Source organism: Syngnathoides biaculeatus, chromosome 5 (genome assembly GCF_019802595.1).
Source record: "Syngnathoides biaculeatus isolate LvHL_M chromosome 5, ASM1980259v1, whole genome shotgun sequence".
NCBI classification, from domain to species: domain Eukaryota; kingdom Metazoa; phylum Chordata; class Actinopteri; order Syngnathiformes; family Syngnathidae; genus Syngnathoides; species Syngnathoides biaculeatus.
This window is the reverse complement of record NC_084644.1, coordinates 13,461,330-13,479,674: the sequence shown is the minus strand read 5'-3', so window position 1 is coordinate 13,479,674 and position 18,345 is coordinate 13,461,330. Positions and strand designations below refer to the sequence as shown.

General features: G+C 41.2%; 1 protein-coding gene across 4 annotated transcripts in view; it reads right to left on the bottom strand.

Moving 5' to 3' along the window:
- Positions 1 to 18,345, bottom strand: part of ttyh1 (tweety family member 1) — a 40,852-nt gene that overhangs the window by 14,555 nt on the left and 7,952 nt on the right. For all 4 annotated transcript variants that reach the window (XM_061820856.1, XM_061820857.1, XM_061820855.1 and 1 more), the window contains exons 2-7: positions 13,226 to 13,391; positions 9,858 to 10,087; positions 7,122 to 7,233; positions 2,465 to 2,802; positions 1,260 to 1,355; positions 1,111 to 1,183 (exon numbers count right to left, since the gene is read on the bottom strand). In XM_061820856.1, the coding sequence (XP_061676840.1) occupies positions 1,111 to 1,183; positions 1,260 to 1,355; positions 2,465 to 2,802; positions 7,122 to 7,233; positions 9,858 to 10,087; positions 13,226 to 13,360 (984 nt within the window). In that variant the 5' untranslated portion in view covers positions 13,361 to 13,391. The remainder of the gene's footprint in view (positions 1 to 1,110; positions 1,184 to 1,259; positions 1,356 to 2,464; positions 2,803 to 7,121; positions 7,234 to 9,857; positions 10,088 to 13,225; positions 13,392 to 18,345) is intronic.

Sequence of the window (18,345 nt, the reverse complement as noted above, 5' to 3'; positions counted from 1 at the left end):
CCACTGAAATGAATGGCAATGCTATTAATCCATTCCACACCCCCAGGAAAAAAAAATCACTGACAATGGCAATAAATAAATACTAGAACTCCACAATATTGTAGTTTATAATGTACTTTCTATTCCTTGTCTTGCCACAATACCACCACAGATGATTAAACTACAAACATACAATTAGCGTTTTTCTCCCAACTACAAGAGCTATGATAGTTCATAAAGGAGGGATTATATTTTGTTTGGCGAGACATTTTTTGTGCCAATTTATCAAAATAGGTACTGGTACCATGTTGTGCCACCTTACCACAAGAACTAGGGAACAAGCCATGAATAGCAAAAATTAACAAGCTACCAAAAGACTAATTTTCCATTTGACTTGGCAATAAATTGTCTCAATGACGCTCTTCTCTCAATTAATCATAGTTTATTGGCAACAAGAAGACATCAAATCAGGATCTATTACACAAAGGTACCGCTTGATCACAAAAACAACAAAAAGGGACTTTTAAGCAATTAATGGAGGACAGCTTCTCCACCACTAAAAAATATATGAAAACACATTTTTACTTCTGTATTTAAGTTCATTTCAGAGGTTTTTATGACCTTAAGGAAAAGAGTAGAATCAGTACTGTTCTTTTTTTTCCACAAGTATCTGTAGTTCTACTTAAGAACAGAGAGTGAGTACTTATGACAGACGGTCTGCATTATCTCCCCACTTTCTCCACTGTCAAGCTCTATTTTCATCGGAGTGGTTTTATCGGGGGCGGCATGGTGGCTCAGCTGGTAAAAGCGTTGGCCTCACAGTTTTGAGGTCTCAGGTTCAATCCCGGACCCGGCTCTGTGGTTTTTGCATGTTCTCCCTGTGCCTGCGTGGGTTTCCTCCCACATCCCCAAAAACATGCAACATTAATTGGACACTCTAAAATACCCCTAGGTGTGATTGTGAGTGTGGCTGTTTGTCTCCATGTGCCCTGCGATTGGCTGGTGACCAGTTCTGGGTGTACCATGCCTCCTGCCCATTGACACCTGGGATAGGGTCCAGCACTCCCCGCGACCCTCGTGAGGATAAGCGGCAAAGAAAATGGATGGATGGTTTTATCAAGTCCCACTCACCACTACGGTGGCCGTCTCCAGGCCCAGTGAGCCCCAGCTTAGGAAGAGAGCAAGCCACGCCAGCACCGTCATCCTGAAGAGAATAGTGCAAATGCGTCACGAGGACAATCGTGTGAATGAAGATGCAAACTTGTGTGTGTGTTACTTACAAAATGAGCAGCCATCGAGCTTGTTTGGCCAGTCCGAGCAAGATGAATAGACACACAATGAGGTCAAGGAGCAGCAGCATGATGTATGACAACCACCTAAAATGCATGGACAATTTTAATTAATATTTCACGTTTACTGAGGAAACAGAAACAATATTACATCCCAAAGACTAGAAAAAGTTGATTTGGCAAAATATGCCCACTTTGAGGTCCATCATTTCTCCCACGGAATGGCGACTCAGTCAGCGAGGGGACTATTCCATTGGTGACTAAATTGTTTAAAAATTCCGCGATTTTTTTTCTCTGGCCCCTTACTGGAATTGCTTAAAAAATTCCACTGAAAATGAATTAAGCTATTTGTTACGCAATCTAGTTCAAGGGAAAGGGAGTTTGACAAAGAAATACATTGGAAGTCATTATAAGGGGACAGTCGAAATACATCGGAAGTCATTACATGGGGACAGTCAGGCAGAAGCAGATGTTTTGTAATGTTTTAGCCACAAAAATTGATGCATTGCATCTTTTATTTATTTTTCGGCTATTTTTATGCTTTTGAGTTCCTTTGAATCTCACCATCGGGAATCCTACCGTGCACAAAACTGATTACAGTATTGTTTTTCATTTTGACACCGCTCTTATACTGGATCCAATAATTATTGATGTTTCGGTTATGCCAGAGTACCTAATATTGTGGCCAGTGAGGCTACAAGTTTATTGTGGCCAACAAAAATGAGCAAAGAAAATTTGAAAATTGAATTAAAGCAGGTGGCACGGTGGAGCAGCTGTGAAAGCGTTAGCCTCACAGTTCTGAGGACCAGGGTTCCATCCCGGCCATGCCTGTGTGGAGTTTGCATGTTCTCCCCGTGCCTGCGTGGGTTTTTTCGGGCACTCCGGTTTTCTCCCACATCCCAAAAAACATGCAAACATTAATTGGACACTCTAAATTGCCCGTAGGTGTGATTGTGAGAGTGGCTGTTTGTCTCTATGTGCCCTGCGATTGGCTGGCAACCAGCTCAGGGTGTACCCTGCCTCCTGCCCAATGATAGCTAGAATAGGCTCCACCATTCCCCCGGCCCTTATGAGGATAAGCAGCTCAGAAAATGGAAGGAAGGATTCAAATGAACTGAATTTGAAAAAATAATATTGATGAAAAATCCCAAACTATTATAAATTTAAGAAACCAAAGACTGGTATGCCCTCCTCACCTGTAGTCCTCATTCATCATTAACGTGTTGGCCGCCCAGCCCGGTGAAAAGGGGCCGGGCATCAATCCTCCCGAGGGCGCCATTGTGGGGGCCACCGAGGGCGGCACCGGGGTCAGAGGTATGATGGAGGCCCCGCTGACGCCGGTATCATTCCCGAGGCCCGCATCCAAACCGGAGCGGGCCACGGAGATGGAGGAGAGGAGGTTGATGACGTTCTCAGATAACCTCCGGCAATTCCGCGTAGAAACCAGGAAGGGTTTGCTGCCCGTAAACATCTCCTCCATTGTGGTCAGCGGGCCCGAGACGGACAGCTGCAGCCCATTGATTGTGTCTGAGATCTGGAGAGAAAGAGGATGTCAGTGAATCGCTGATGCAAGGAAACCACAAATTTGGGATGCTATAATAATGATGTGGTCAGATTTGGGACACATAAGTGATGATCGTCCTTTGCCTGAACCGCGGAATGCCTGAAGTAGTTCAGTAAGTTGCTTTACACATTCACCACAAGATATGGACAAAACTCTTGAGAGAAAACTTCTCTCCCCACTGATGAACCCACAGTTGTTTGTTTACCCACTTACAGTACAATATGTATTTTTTTACTTTGACGTGAGTAGAAGTTGAATCAGTAGTCCTACTTTTAAGACTTTTTTTTGCACAAGAATCTGTACTTCCACTTATGTACAGAGTGTGATTACTTTTGCCATGTCGTAACTTTTTAACGTACTCAAGTAAAGGAGATGATAATGTATTTGTACTTCTACTTAGGTACGGAGTGCAAGTACAGTAACTTTGCCACTGCTGGTACTTTTTTTTTTACTCAGAATTCAATTCAGTAGTCTTTGTTACACAAATATATGTACTTTTCTTAAGAACAATGTATGAGTACATTTTCTATCTATGGCACTTTTTTTTTTTTTAACTTTTACTTAGGTAAAAAAGTTGAACCAGTAGTTCTACGTTGACATGAGTATGTGTGTGCATATATATATATATATATATATATATATATATATACACACCGTAATTTCTGGCCTATTAGCCACAACTTTTTTCACACGCTTTCAACCCTGCGGGTAATGCGGTGATGTGGCTAATTTGTGCATTTTTTCTAACGGCCGCAAGGGGGCACTTGAGCGGAAAAAGTAAGAGTGAGACCAGTGGGATTTATGTACCAGGGAAGTGACTTTTACCGGGATGTTTTTTTTTTTGGTTTTTTTTACCAGCCCTATTAGCGCTGTGCTAGTGTTTTTCTGCATTGTTACTCCTGCGTCTCAGTGATTTTTACCGGTATGTTTTTTGTTTTTTAACAGGCCCTGTTAGTGCCGCGCTTGCGTGTTTTTGCTGTGTTACTGCCACGTCTCAATGATTTAGTTTAGTTTTTTTTTTTTTTTTTTTTAAATCAGCTGTTAGTGCTATGCTACCGTGTTGCTACTGTGTAGCTGCTGCGGCTGTTTTTTTTTTTACCGGTATGTTTTTTTTGTTTTTTTTTGTTTTTTTTTTTTACCAGCCCTGTTCGTGCTACCGTATTCTTGCTATGTTAAGCTAAGCTAAGGTATTAAAAGTTTGAAAACTCTAGTGTACCATCTTTCTTTGTAAATATCTCGTGTTTCAATGTGGGCACTTGCGGCTTTTACACAGGTGCGGCTTAAGTATGTACCAAATGGTATTTCCTTTACAAATGTACTGGGTGAGGGTTATAAGCAGGTGCGCTCTGTAGGCCTGAAATTAGTATGTGTGTGTGTGTGTATATATATATATATATATATATATATATATATATTTCTTTTTTTTTTTTTTTTACTACTTCCACTTGGAGACAGAGTGTAAGTACTTTAAGGCACCTATGCTACTTTATTTATTTTTACCAAAGTAAAGGAAATTAATCCGTGCTTTAACTTTTACCAGAGTATTTTTTTAACCCATGTATCTGTACTTGTATTTTTAGATAGACAAATGGGCAAAAATTCACACAGAGGGAGTCCAAAATCTCAATATATACATCTACTCTAATTCATATTATCAGATCAGGCCTGTGATACTATAATACACAATAGAAACAGCTGTATATTATTATTTTTAATCCAAAAGGTGTTTAATCTGTGGTTGCATCAAGGTGTTTATTTAACAAAGTTAATGAACAAGTCAACTTTTTACCTCAACGTGTGTGTGCGTGCTATTGCGTGTGTTTAAGTGGCGCACACGGTTCTTCCTAATAGCGCAGCTCAGATCACATCAAAAGCACCTGAACTCAGTGGTCCTGAAGATCATAAAACATTTAGCGTATTTCTATGTCTTCCGTGCCGCGCAACTGCACTTAAAAGTAGTTGGTTCGTGCATGCATTTACTCACTTTTTTGACAAATACTTTTATTTCAATAAATGGTTTAAATGTTGATTCATGGTGTCATATTGACTTTGGACTGACACTGCCTGTGAGGTATTAATGCAACATGTTTACTATATAGGTTGGACAGTAATTTGTAGTTGGAGTTTGGAGATGTAGCATTAGACTTTCAGTTTTCCTGATGTTATGGGGGTGGCTAAAATAGGGCCCAGTGATGAATTTGAGTCCTGGCTGTAATTGCACCTCTCCTGCTACATATGAACTTGAGTGCCTTCATTCTCATTTGATGTTTTCCATGGACTTAGCAAGACAGCTATGTCTACAGCCTGAAAATGCATCTTCCCTTCAGATGGGCTGCTGGCATAATCACTTTGGAATGCCCCATTGTCAGCCATGAGTGTGCGTAAGTAACAGAAAGAAAGGTGGAAGAGTGAGTGAGAAAAAAAAAAACTCCAATGTGACAGTCTATTATGGTTTTGCAGTATCAGGGTCTATTCAAAGCACATTGTTGCCATGCCAACCACAAAGTACTTTAATAATTACTAACTTTCTATGTCACAAACAGAAAAATCAGATTCATTCCTTTGCAAGCCAGATGCCATTTATTGAATTTAAATCGGCAAACCCCACAAAAGTCAAACTTAAATCATGTCACAGACTAATTTTGACCTATGTTATGCATTATGAGGGAAGGGCACTTTAATGATTCTGAAGATAAACCACCTTTACAATTACATTTAAAATTTGTCCCCTCAATATCATTATTCATAGCATTTTTCTGTTCTCTGATTGGTTGGTCAGAGCAAAACTGTTCAACATGCAAAATCCATAAGCATCTCTGCTAAGTAGTATAGAGCTCGTGCACCAATGTCATAAAATCACGAGTTTTGTTTACGTCGCCATATTGCCGATCAAACAAAGCATTGTTCAATGCTAACTCGGTCGGAGACGACACGAAAATACGTCTTATCGCACAATGCCCAGAGTCTTGTCCGATACCGTTCGACATTTAGAAGGTGAAAATAAACGAAGGTACGTGGAAAAATGAGAGACACTTGGCATCGAGGACACGTATTTAATGCCGAAGTCGATGTTTTCGCCGATAAGAAATTGGACTGTTAATTCGCTTCCAATTGTCTTGGACAACTGGATCTACACATGTATCCGGTGAGTAAATTGTTGAGATGTACACGGAAGAGTTTGAAAGCGTAGAAACGTCTGGGCACATACAAATACTTTGTTGCTGGATCTGTTCTCAATCAGGAATAAATCCCACATAGTGACGGGGGTTGACAGGTCGTGAACACGGAAGCGTTCGGCCACACGTTAACCTTTGCTGGAATCCATCGATCTTTTCAGCTAGTATTCAATACTAATACCAATATTTAAATAAATGACCCCTGATTTAACGCAAACTCGCATTCATTAACTATGACTGGAAAAAAAAAAAAAAAAAAAAGACGACAGCGTCGTCTCCACGGAACATGGAAGCGATTCCGGGCACATTTAACCTCCATAAACCTCTGCGACAGACTTTTTTTTTTTTTAAATACACATTGTTCTCAAATGAGTCAACTTGGCATTATAAATACTTCTTGGTAATTTGAAAATGAGAAGAATAATTCCTACCCGAAATTAAACGATCGCTACACGGGCGTGTGTATATTGGTTGGGCACCATCCATCATGTTTAATTACCGAAATCCATCGATATTTTCTCGTCTTTTTAGCTGGTAATCTATAGAAAGTTCTCTTTGAAGATGTCTCGTCTGTTGTGACAACCAACAGCACAACAAATCTCGGGTATTGTAAATATTCTTTTCCCGTTCAATCTCTCCCACAATGTCGAGCAGCTTTTGTTTGACCGGCAATATGGCGCTGTGGAAATGGTGACGTCACATGCACGAGCTCTACAATTTCGTCATATTATTTGAGATATCTACTGGTCCAGACAATGTATGTGGCACAGTGTTGTCCACTTATAATACATTTTCATACAACAGATGGTTTCTTTTATCACGACACAACAGTGGTTCTACTAAGAAGTACACTGAGTCAGGTAAGTCCCAGCTGAAAACTCAGATGCCTAAATGCAATGCCCACTACTGGATTTGACTGACATGTAACATGAACATAGTGCTTTGGAAGCAGGGCACTTAGCAGCTTGACACACTAACCATTGTTTGACCAGGGGTGGAAATCAATCAGTGTGTGTATAGGCCATTTTCTCTCACTCTCAACACACACACATCCGCAAGTAGTGTCAAGCAGGGATTCTGCATGACATTTTACTTGCGGAGACCGCCACTCACCAGCAAATCGATGGAAGCTAGCGTGTAATTGGCTGTGAGAAGAGACGAGGTCAACTGATACATCCCATCATTAGCCTCGCTGTTGCCATAGAAGCCGATGCCTATGGCAACACTGCAAAAGAGGGAGGGAGAGGAGAAGGGCGGGTGGGGGGAAAAAAGGTGAAAAGACTGTGGGAGGTGTGCGCACATAGAGCAGAAAGCAGAGGCGTGAAGTGCAATGTTTGATTGTACATTTGAAACGAATCCGATGGCAAGGATGTGATATGTCCTTGTTGAATAATAGCGGAGGGAGGACTGAACAGATGACAGTGAGAATAAAAAGTTGACTCTTGAAGAAGAACATTGGATATGTTAACCATAGCTGCATGTTTACACATCACTCTCTTATTCAAATATTCAGATTAAGGCATGGGCCAGATGTTCAACAAATCCCCTCCAAACCAGAGAGCAATGGTATGACCCAATCTCCCATATAAGTATGTGACCCAGATTAGAAAGCAGGAGGGGGAAACTGAGTAACGTCTGTGTGCGTTTTGTATGTTGGAAGCAGCCGAATGTGAACCTCGCTTCAAATCGTGTTGGCCGCTTTTCCATTGTGGAGACTAAAAGGCCACCATCTGAATAAAGAATTCAGGCTGATGTGAATACTGCCGTTAATTGTCTATCGAGTGGGATGACATCCGAATATATGGTCCATAAGAGGAGACACGGGCCACGTGTATAGTCTAGATATGATGACATCATTAGAATATGGACAGTACATGTTTTGTGATGCGCGCTAATCAATGTACATGTTTGTCCAGGAAATTCAAAATCCAAAGTACAATAGCAGGATTACTTTGCAGTATTGGAGTACAGTTAAATTGAAGCATGTAGTCGACATCGTCAGGGGTTACTCATTTAACAGTATTTTTAGTTTTGTGGTTGCAGTTTTGGTTGGCTCATTCACAGACATAAAACAAAATACTAGTGACTAATACTAAAAAAAATACTAGGTAGTGCAGTTACACCCACTCCAAACTACAGCCACAATTACAAATTTTAATACTAATTCATCCATTAATATTTTCTAAAAGACTCGACATCAAAACTGATTTTAAAGAATCATTAAATCACAATTATTACAAATCATTTGTTCTAACTGGATTTTTGGAATTATTATACATTTAAGGCCAAATTAATCCATTCAATTTAAAGGGAAATTATTATTTGTTGAACTGGTATCTTTGAGCTGGAAATGACATTAAATTGGCAATATATATTTGGTGTTAATTTGCACATTTCAGACAAAAATACAATCATCTCTGGGACACAGAGCCCGTCTCCTTCCTTAGCAGTCTGGTAGCTAGACATTCCCATGAGTGATGAGTTATACTTGTGTATCATTGTTTGAACAGATGAACATGACACCTTCAAACATCTGGAAATTGCACCCAAGGTTGGGCCAGCTTTGTTGAGCTCCACAACTGTTTCTCTTGACTTCCTGGCCAATTTCTTTTGAATTTCCCATGATTTTAAACCAGGAAGCAGAGAATTTGAGATGTGGTCTTAAATACACCCCGAGTCAGTTAACTCACATGTTGTCAGTTAAATTATCAAGAGCTTCCAAAGCCATGACCACCTCATCTGGGCTTCCCCATGTTCTTTAAAGACAAAAGTACTTTCTGCGAATGCAAACTTGTGACCTCAAAGAAAATAATGTAAAACTCTCTAGGAAATTCTCTCTCTCACTATTGCGGGATTTTACAAAATTGAATAATTTTGGTGATCCTGACTGACCTGATACAGGTGAGGTTTAGTCAGACTTGACCTCAGACAGAGTTACAAAAATTGAAATGTGTTTTTGCAGTGTATGTAAACTTCTGGTTTCAACAGTATATTTTATATATAATGATACAAAATGTTCAATGTCAAAATTATTCCAATCAAATGTGTAAAATTTCCAATGTTTTAGGATTGTGCTTTTTGAATAGGAACTTTCCTTTCTGAGCAAATTGACATGGAAAAACTTGGAGATGAAGGTTTCCGTGTCATGACTTTTGCTTCTTTCTGAAACGGTAACTGATGATGCTCATCAAAAGAGAGAGGACCAATGTTAATAAGCAAATAAATATGCGTGCTGTCAGGGGGCGAGGTTAGCAAAAAGCAGGAAAACATGACAGTCAAATGTCAAGTAGGACTACGCTTGTTTCTAGTGACATTGGTGACTAAAAATCACAAGGATGATGATGATGACGACAATGAAGGAGAGGACTATTCACAGCTTTGCTAATTTCGCTCAACTTGAGTAAAGGGCCATGGCTGCGCTGCTGTTGTTCATGCTGGTGACATCAACGCGCCAATGCATAACATTGATGTCGATTCCTGCTTTGGATTCTTTTTATAAGCAAATGCTCCACTGACAAAACTCATCAATAATCTTTTGCTTTCAGTTGTTTTTCTTCAAATAAGATTTTGTAAAAAAAAAAACATTGTGAAAGATTACAACTGGTGATGAATAATGGCATCCGTATCACCATTGCTGATTTCCGCTCAGAGTGGTGCAATTTAAGTATTTTACAGAAATTTAATTATGGTGATCCCTCACTGGAAATGTCAAATGTTTTGTGAAGTGATTGTGCAGGTGGACCTAATGTTGGACCCACCGTAAACCCACAATTCCTCCGCATGCTAAGAGGTCAAGATTGTGTCGACAGTAACGCCGTTTTCAAATGACAGGCGCATCTGCCTCCTCACCAGCACAGCGTGACCGACGCCACAGCCACCCACGTGACGCAGCAGATCCCTCGCCCCTTCTTTCCGCTGTAGCCGTGACCCGTGCTGCCGTCTTCATCCTCCTCCTCCTCCTCGGATCCCTCGCTGCGGTCGCCGCGGTGACAGCAGCAGTAGTGTATGAGGAAGGACAGAACCACCAAGAGGGAGATAACGAGGGCGATGGCCGATAAACTGGACAAAACCAGCAGGGTCTGACAGAGAGGGGCAGCGTAAAAGACAATGTCAGCGGGGTGGCACTAAAAAAATTAAAAATCTGTCTTTGATTGTGTTTTTAAATGATATTAAAGCATTAAGTCATCTAGATTGGCCTATGCTGTAATTTATGGCCTTCATTAGCACCAGGCCCGAGTGATTTAAGGGAGCAGAATTCTCTATAATTTAACACACTCAACAATTCACTAAATTTTGTCTCCTCCCGAATCTCAGCATCATCATACTAATAATCTTCCATTCCACGATGGAATCCACTATACCTGGGATTCTCAAAATGTGCTCCAAGATTTAAATGTTCAAACTGTGCACAATGTGACAGTGGTTACAACAACAAAAAAAAATTGTACAGTACAGTACAGTAGCTGTGTAAAATACTGTAAATTTGTACTTAACATTCAAGTACAATACATTTGCATTTTAGGAGAGTTAATTTTCAAATATTTAGTCTTTTTTTAATTGAACTTATATGTAAAAGTGTATTTATTTCCGTATATTTAAGTGCAGAGTTAATCTTCAAACTGCATGTTTTTTTTTTTAAGTGGTACTTGGTGTTTGAGAACCACTGCATTCGACAACTTTGGCACAGGGGCAAGAAGTGCAGTGCTCTACCTGAACCAACAGATGACACTGTGGTAAAAAACAAAGTCAAAGCATTTGAGGTAAGAAATAAAATCAAATGAACAAGCTTGGGCCCCATTAATTTAGCCTGGCAACATGTGGCTGTGTAATTGTGTGACAGAACAGGGAAAAAATAATTAGCAGCTGCTAGCTGATTTAGATGTACACGTTTTGTTTCCAGTTCTGACAGGAAAAATCACATCAAACCTTAAAAGCGAGTCATGTGGTTTTCCTGGCATGTCGCCGGCCAAAGTGGCTGCCCCACCATTTGTGCACTATCAAAATGGCTAGAGACACATTAAACACGACCTGATGCCAATTCAGTCTTGCTTGTGACCACCGGCTCCCTCATGCAGCTCACACAGACGGCGGACGGAACTAAGCCATATCAGGCATTAGATCGGCCTGTGTGTCAAAAAGTCAACATTACTGAAATGCATTTTTCCATGTGTATTATCCTCTCATCCATCTGCTCGTCTGTCACTCCCACCCATTCCTTCACATCCACACTCTGTCTCACCTCCTCTCCCTCTTCCCCACTGCCTCTCTCTCCCCTCACTCTACCCTCTCATTTCTTTCTATCTATCCATGCCGCCTGAATCTCTATTAATAATCTGTGACCTACTTAAATACATTCAGTGCGACTCTCACTCACTGCCGCCGCTGGCTTACTCGCTGTGAGCCTCCCCCAGCCCCGGACTTCTCCTCAGCAACCTCCTTGCATTACTCATTCCCTCTTTCCTTGCCTTCTCTCAGCACTTTAAATCGCTTTTGTCTTTGTGTTCTGCAGGATAATTTGCGCACACTCTTTCTCTCTCTGTCTCCCCCCATACCACCATCACCACCACCCACATCCTCCTTTTTGTGCCACAGAAAAGTCACAAGCATGCACTGCAAAACAGAGTTAGTTAAAGACGGGAGAGGCCTTTACATTTCACATTGTAATGTGCAAAAAAAGATAACTAAAAAAAATCATATCCGTGCAGCAAGCAGCAATTTAGATCTTTACGCACAAGTTCATAGCAAACTGAATGCACGCACAGGAGCAGGTGCAACTAAGTCACCAAGTAGAGGAGCTTTCTAAAAAAAAAAAATAAAATAAAATCCTATGCAAGAGGCAGAATGAATCAAGGCCTCAACCTTTTGCACTGTTTTCGTTTTTGCCCAGTTTTTTCTCCTCTCTCAGCTCGTCGCGCACTTTTCCAACCAAGTTATGTCCGACTGCATTTCCAAATAACCATAAAGGGCATTGTACAGATGCCTTGACTCACGCTCTTCACTAAAAACTAGTTGAAATAGTGGATATCAGACCCTGAAAAAAACAACAAATTGTTTTGTAAATTCCATCCATCTATTTTCTTAGCCACTTATCCTCACAAGGGTGGCAGGAGTGCTGGAGCCTATCCCAGGTGTCAACGGGCAGGAGCCGGGGTACACCCTGAACTGGTTACCAGCCAATCGCAGCGCACAAAGAGAAACAGTTGCACTCACAATATTTAATAAAAATATAGCACCCTAGTATTGTACTAAAATGGACATAACTTAATAGAATACAATGAATTAAAGTTTGTGTATCATGTTAAATTCATTGTGCGGCTCCTAGGTTGTTCGTATTGACAACCAAGGTCGCTGCTTGCTGGGAACTGAGGTGATTGATATTCGTTTGCTGACACCATCCATCCATCCATTTTCTTTGCTGCTTATCCTCACGAGGGTCGCGGGGGGTGCTGGAGCCGGTCCCAGCTGTCAACGGGCTTGAGGCGGTGTACACCCTGAACTGGTTGCCAGCCAATCACAGAGAACATTGAGACAAACAGCTGGACTCACAATCACAGCTAGGGGCAATTTAGAGTGTCCAATTAATTTTGCATGTTTTTGGGATGTGGGAGGAAATTGGAGTGCCCGGAGGAAATCCACACAGGCACGGGGAGAACAAGCAAACTCCACACAGGCGGGTCCAGGATCGAACCCGGGACCTCAGAACAATGAGGCCAACACTTTACCAGCTGAACTACCGTGCAGTCTGCTGACACCATATTATGCTCATATTTTTTAAACTTGCAGTCAAAATAAATAACTAAATAATTGTCTGAGTGACTGCTTGTCTTTCAATAAACAGAGATGAGCTACCACTGTATATCACACCCCACTGGTACACAGAAAAATTGTTCAAGGGGAATTAAAAACTCATACAAATCCAGCATTCTGTCTAACTGGCAACTGAACAAGATTGCTTGAAATAAAGATAATGGGGTGAATCACAAGTATCTATAAAAGCCTGTTGCAATTTTCTTCTTTTTTCTGTAAAAATGTAAGATCTTTTGTTATTAAGGACTAAACTTGACTTAAAAGCAAAAGTTGCAATCGAGACTTCTACTCTAGCTTGACATGGCACAGATTGCATGACGTCACTCGAAACCATACGATGTGCAAACTTGATTTCTGCGCGGCATTGGGTGTGTGACTTAGTGACAGTTGTGTGCATGTTAGTGTGTTACCTGCTGGTACTCCCAGCTGTCAGGGGCAAAGAGGTTGTCTCTCATCTGCATGGAGAGGTCCAGCCGGGGTATAGCGTGACATATCCGCACCCAAAGGGAAGGGGTATAGCTGGGCACTGTCGTCATGGTAGCCATGGTCTACCGTCTCTCGATCCCCTCCTCCACCCTGTGGACAGAAGAGGTGTCAGTGTCACTGGGATGTGAACTGCAAGCAGCGCAAGGGGATTTGAAGGTCCTCCTGAGGGCACCGCTGAGCCGAGAGGACGACCAGGTCAGCAGTGAGCTTTTATGGCAACCGCGGCCTTCGCTTCCAAGCGCCACACAGTACGGATAATTTAAGAGCCGCATCACCTGAGAGATGCCAGGGTCAGCATGTCAACCGTATTTACAGGGAAGTAACTCCCCGAGGAGGGACACACTTTTTGAGCATGAAGGCTGCTGAGATGTTCATATTCAGCGTCAAATGTCACTCATGGCAACACTAAGTCGAAATACGAGATATGATTCAGCATGAGAATTTCGCGATACAGTGGTGCCTTGAGATACGTTTAATTCAGAAAAGTAACATTCCATTAACATACTTTATAAAAACAATTTAAATGAAACGTATTAAAATTTTTCATGAATTGGACACTCTAAATTGCCCGTAGGTGTGATTGCGAGTGCAGCTGTTTGTCTCAATGTGCCCTGCGATTGGCTGGCAACAAGTTCAGGCTGTACCCCGCCTCCTGCCCGTTGACGGCTGGGTTAGGCTCCAGGACTCCCCCCGACCCACGTGAGGATAAGCGGCAAAGAAAACGGATGAATGGATTAAAGTTTTTGCTTCAGTTCAATGGGTGTGCATTCCTTGAGCAAGTGGGGGCAGTATAATATAGTATGTGCATACAAATTTAAATTGAGACATTACTCAGTAAGCTGCAGTTACATTCGTCTACGAGGATAAAGAATATATACCTGTGGAAATTAGATTTTTTGACCACGTGTATTGCCACACCGTTTATCAAATATTTGTTGCCTTCAGGGTTAACACACCACAAAACTGATGCTATTCATCAGTCTTTGTACATTGTTCATTGTTAACATTGGGCTAAGCAGGCTCCGCTATGGCCAAGCTTTGTGGTTATTTTTAATACACAAAATGTATTTCTCTTTGTTTGATGTTTAGTTTGACAGTAAATAATGTAGTGGTAATAAACAGCTTGAAGATTCATTTTGGAAGAATTGTTCACCATTTGCCAAACCACTGTTTGTTGTGAAGTTAGTTGAGTTCATTATCACCATATAGTGAATGTATTTCAAATGTCTGCTCTATCAAATCCCCCCCAAAAAAATCAATTAAAAAAAAATTGCCTCATGAGACAGCTTGTATCTCAAAACACTGAAGATCCAGTCATTCGTACCTCAAGGCATCAGTGCATATTGTGATGCTGCTGCATTACGAGTCATCATTTGTGCTCCTGCTAGTTTTTTTTTTTTGTTAAGTTTTATGAGTTTTACAATACAGGGTGTAGTTACTACAACGTAGTACCTTGTCCAGCACTGAGATCTATAGGAAGGCAGCATATTTAAGAGCAAAAACAAGGCAAAAGAGGTCTCCGACTCCCAAGCTATCGTAATAATCATTGTTAATATACAGCAGCAAGAAAACATGCCAGCGAGTATTTTTGAAGCTTTTATGTGTTGCTGATCCATGTGTTAGCGAAGTAGTTCTTTAAAGGTTTATAACTACCATAAAACATGTTGGTTTATATCAGCACATCTATAGGGTTTTGCATTATATATTAGCATATTAGACAGCTCCATTCATAAATACATCTGCTTATCTGAAGTTGGAGTGCGAGGGCAGCAACTTAAGCAGGGAAAGTCCAGACTTATTGCTCTACAACTGCTTCGTCCAGTTTTTCCAGTGGGGTCCCAAAGTGTTGTCTCTTCACTGTGTCCTGACCAGAATACCGCCACAGGGAAGTGTCCTAACCAGATGCCCGAGCCACTTGCGCTGGCTACTCTTGATGCATACGAGTCTCTCGACTTGGTGACTCTCGCAGATGACAAAGTATCTCACTCGCTCACTAAGGCAGAGCTCCGACACCATGCAGAAAAAAACTTTTAATTTCAGCCACTTGGAACCACAATTTTGTTCTTTCGGTCACAACCCACAGCTCGTGACCAAAGGTCAGGGTAGGAACGTAGATCGATAGGTAAAGAGAGAGCTTTGCCTTTCAGCTCAGCTCCTTTTTCACCACAACACACCGATACACCGTTTGAGTCACTCCAAACATACCGTTCCACCTGTCGATCCCCCCACCGTTCTTCACTCACTCAAAAACAAGCCCCCGAGGTACTTAAACCCCTCCAATCAGGGAAGGATCTCACCCCTGACCTGGAGAGGGCACTCCACCCTTTTATGACTGAAGACCACGGCCTGAAATTTGAATGTGCTGATAGTCATTCCTGCCGCTTCTGACTTGGCTCCGAACCGCTTCAGTGAGAGTTGGAGATCGTGGTTTGATGAAGCCGTTAGAGCCACATCATCTGGAAAAAGCAGGGATGTGAGTGATGTCATGAAACTTCACTTTGTCACTCAGCTGCGAGTGACGAGTGACAAATAGCTTGAACCAAACATGCTGCTTATTTGAACAACTGTGCGAGAGCATGAGAACTGGCACCAAGGAATACTTTTTTAAAAAGTGTGTTTTGATAAGTTTAAAGCTTGCGTGAGCAGTAAAACCTTTATGCTCTCTCTATTGGGGAAATTGTCACCCGTTACGGGATGGTCTGGAACATATCCTCCATGGTCGAATAATGAATAAAGAATAAGGCTGCTTGAAGGAGGTTAGCCATAGAGTGGTAAGGAAGTGAAGAAACAGGTCTGAGCACGGTAGAATAGCTGGGGGAAGGTGTCTGGTGTTCTATGTGACAGAAGAGAGGCAGAGTGTATAAAACAGTCGTGAGGCCGGCCATGATGTACAGATTAGAGACCGTGGCACTGAAGAGACAACAGGAATTAAATGTATCTCAGAACTAGGAGGTGGCAGAATTGAAGATGTTGAGGTTCTCGCTCGGAGTGAGCAGGTTGGATAGGATTAGGAATTAGCTCGTTAGATGGACAGCCTGGATGTTTTGGAGACAAGGTTCGAGAGAGCAGACTTCGATGGTTTGGACATGTCCTGAGGTGAGAGATGCCCATCCATAATACAATTTAAAAAAAAAAAAAAAAAAAAATATATATATATATATATATATATATATATATATAACCATGCTAAAGAATTTTGTATTGTGCATGGGTCGTAATTAGGCTTCCCCTGAATTGAGACATTAAATAACTACCGTGATATGGTCACTGTGAGGGACAAAATAGTGATTCATATCCAAATATGTTAGAAATTAAAATTTGTTTCGGAAAACAGATGGGAAAAGTAATTGCTGCAGAATCATATAACAATACATGACAGCTTTTGTTATTTTTCCACAGACTGTAAGCCATATGGAGTAGCATGGCTTATATAGGGACTATTCGAGGTCTTTGATGGGGACGCAGGAATTGTATTAACGAGGGGGAAGAACACTACTTTATGGAACCAGAAGACGATACCAGAAAACGGCGTTTAGATTCTCTTGTTGCCTACTGTTTACTGCTTGATGTTTTTAAAGCCGCCCAAGTACACTGGAAAGTAGGGTAAATACAAAAGGCAAATTTGGTTAGCCAAAACACACACTGGGATCCAATGAGCGAAGAGAGGGGGCCAGGGGATGAGACACAGCCTGGTTGGCGTCTGATACGAGAGGCCCCCGTGTATGAAAAGGCACATTTTACCACGGCACAAAACACAAATGATTACATACACAGTATTCTTGCAACTTGGAATTTTACAATGTTACTTCAAACTAAATGTTCGATTGAACCATTTAACACGGCTATTATTTATTCAACACAAGGGTCAAAATTGAACACAGAGGAAGCTTTTCACCCTCCCTGCTGATCCACACAGCAGGTCATTGTGTTAAAGACAGTTCAAGATAAAAAGTTTGGATTCATCCAAACGTCAAGGCCAGACAATTTCCTCATTCACATTGTGTGATGGGCCGTAGATGTTGAAAAGCTCGCTCGCAGGCCGGATGGGGACAGCTCTCAGTAAGCTTTGTTGGTCCTAATGGTTCCGGCAGCCCAACTGTCACAAATCAAATTGCTGCCAACGCTCCATTTCGCTTATTAAAATGGAAGCTGAACATCATTTTTCGCACATGCGGCGTAACTTTATCTGAGCGGCCGAGCTCTACTGCCTGGCCATTATTTATCAACCTTTGGAGTGGTTAGACTCAAACCTGTTTTAGAACAACCATATTTAAAAGTAATACCGTCATTCAATTTACAGGCATCTGATTTCATATGGGAAATGGAATTCACTTTTTTTGTTCATGTATAGTAATATAAAGTCTTCACACCTCTGTTGAAATGGCAAGTTTTAGTGATATAAAATGTGAGAAAAAAAGTAAATTAAAAACTACACCATAATTAATGATATAACATGTACAACCCAGTTGGAGATTTTTTTTTTAATATATTTTTCCACAGTGGAAGTAAAAATAAACCCACACTTTGAAACTGGGATGTAGGTGTGTTTTAAATTAAATCACATTCAAACGTATGTTACAGTGAAGAAATAAAGTATTTGAACACCCTGCTATATTGCACGTTCTCCCACTTAGAAATCATGGAGGGGTCCGAAATTTTTGCCGTAGGTGCATGTCCACTGTGACGGAGATAATCTAAAAAGAAAAATCCATAAATCACAATGTATGATTTATTTAACGATTTATTTTTGTGATACAGCTGCAAATAAGTATATTAATACCTGAGAAAACCAATGTTAATATTTGGTACAGTAACCTTTATTCGCAATTACAGAGGTCAAATGTTTCCTGTAGTTGTTCACCAGGTTTGCACATACTGCAGGAGGGATTTTGGCCCATTCCTCCACACAGATCTTCTCTAGATCAGACGGGTTTTTGGGCTGTCACTGAGAAACAGAGAGTTTCAGCTTTCTTTTGGGTTTGGGTCTGGAGACTGGATAGGCCACGCCAAAACTTCTGACGGAGCCACTACGGGGTTTTCCTGG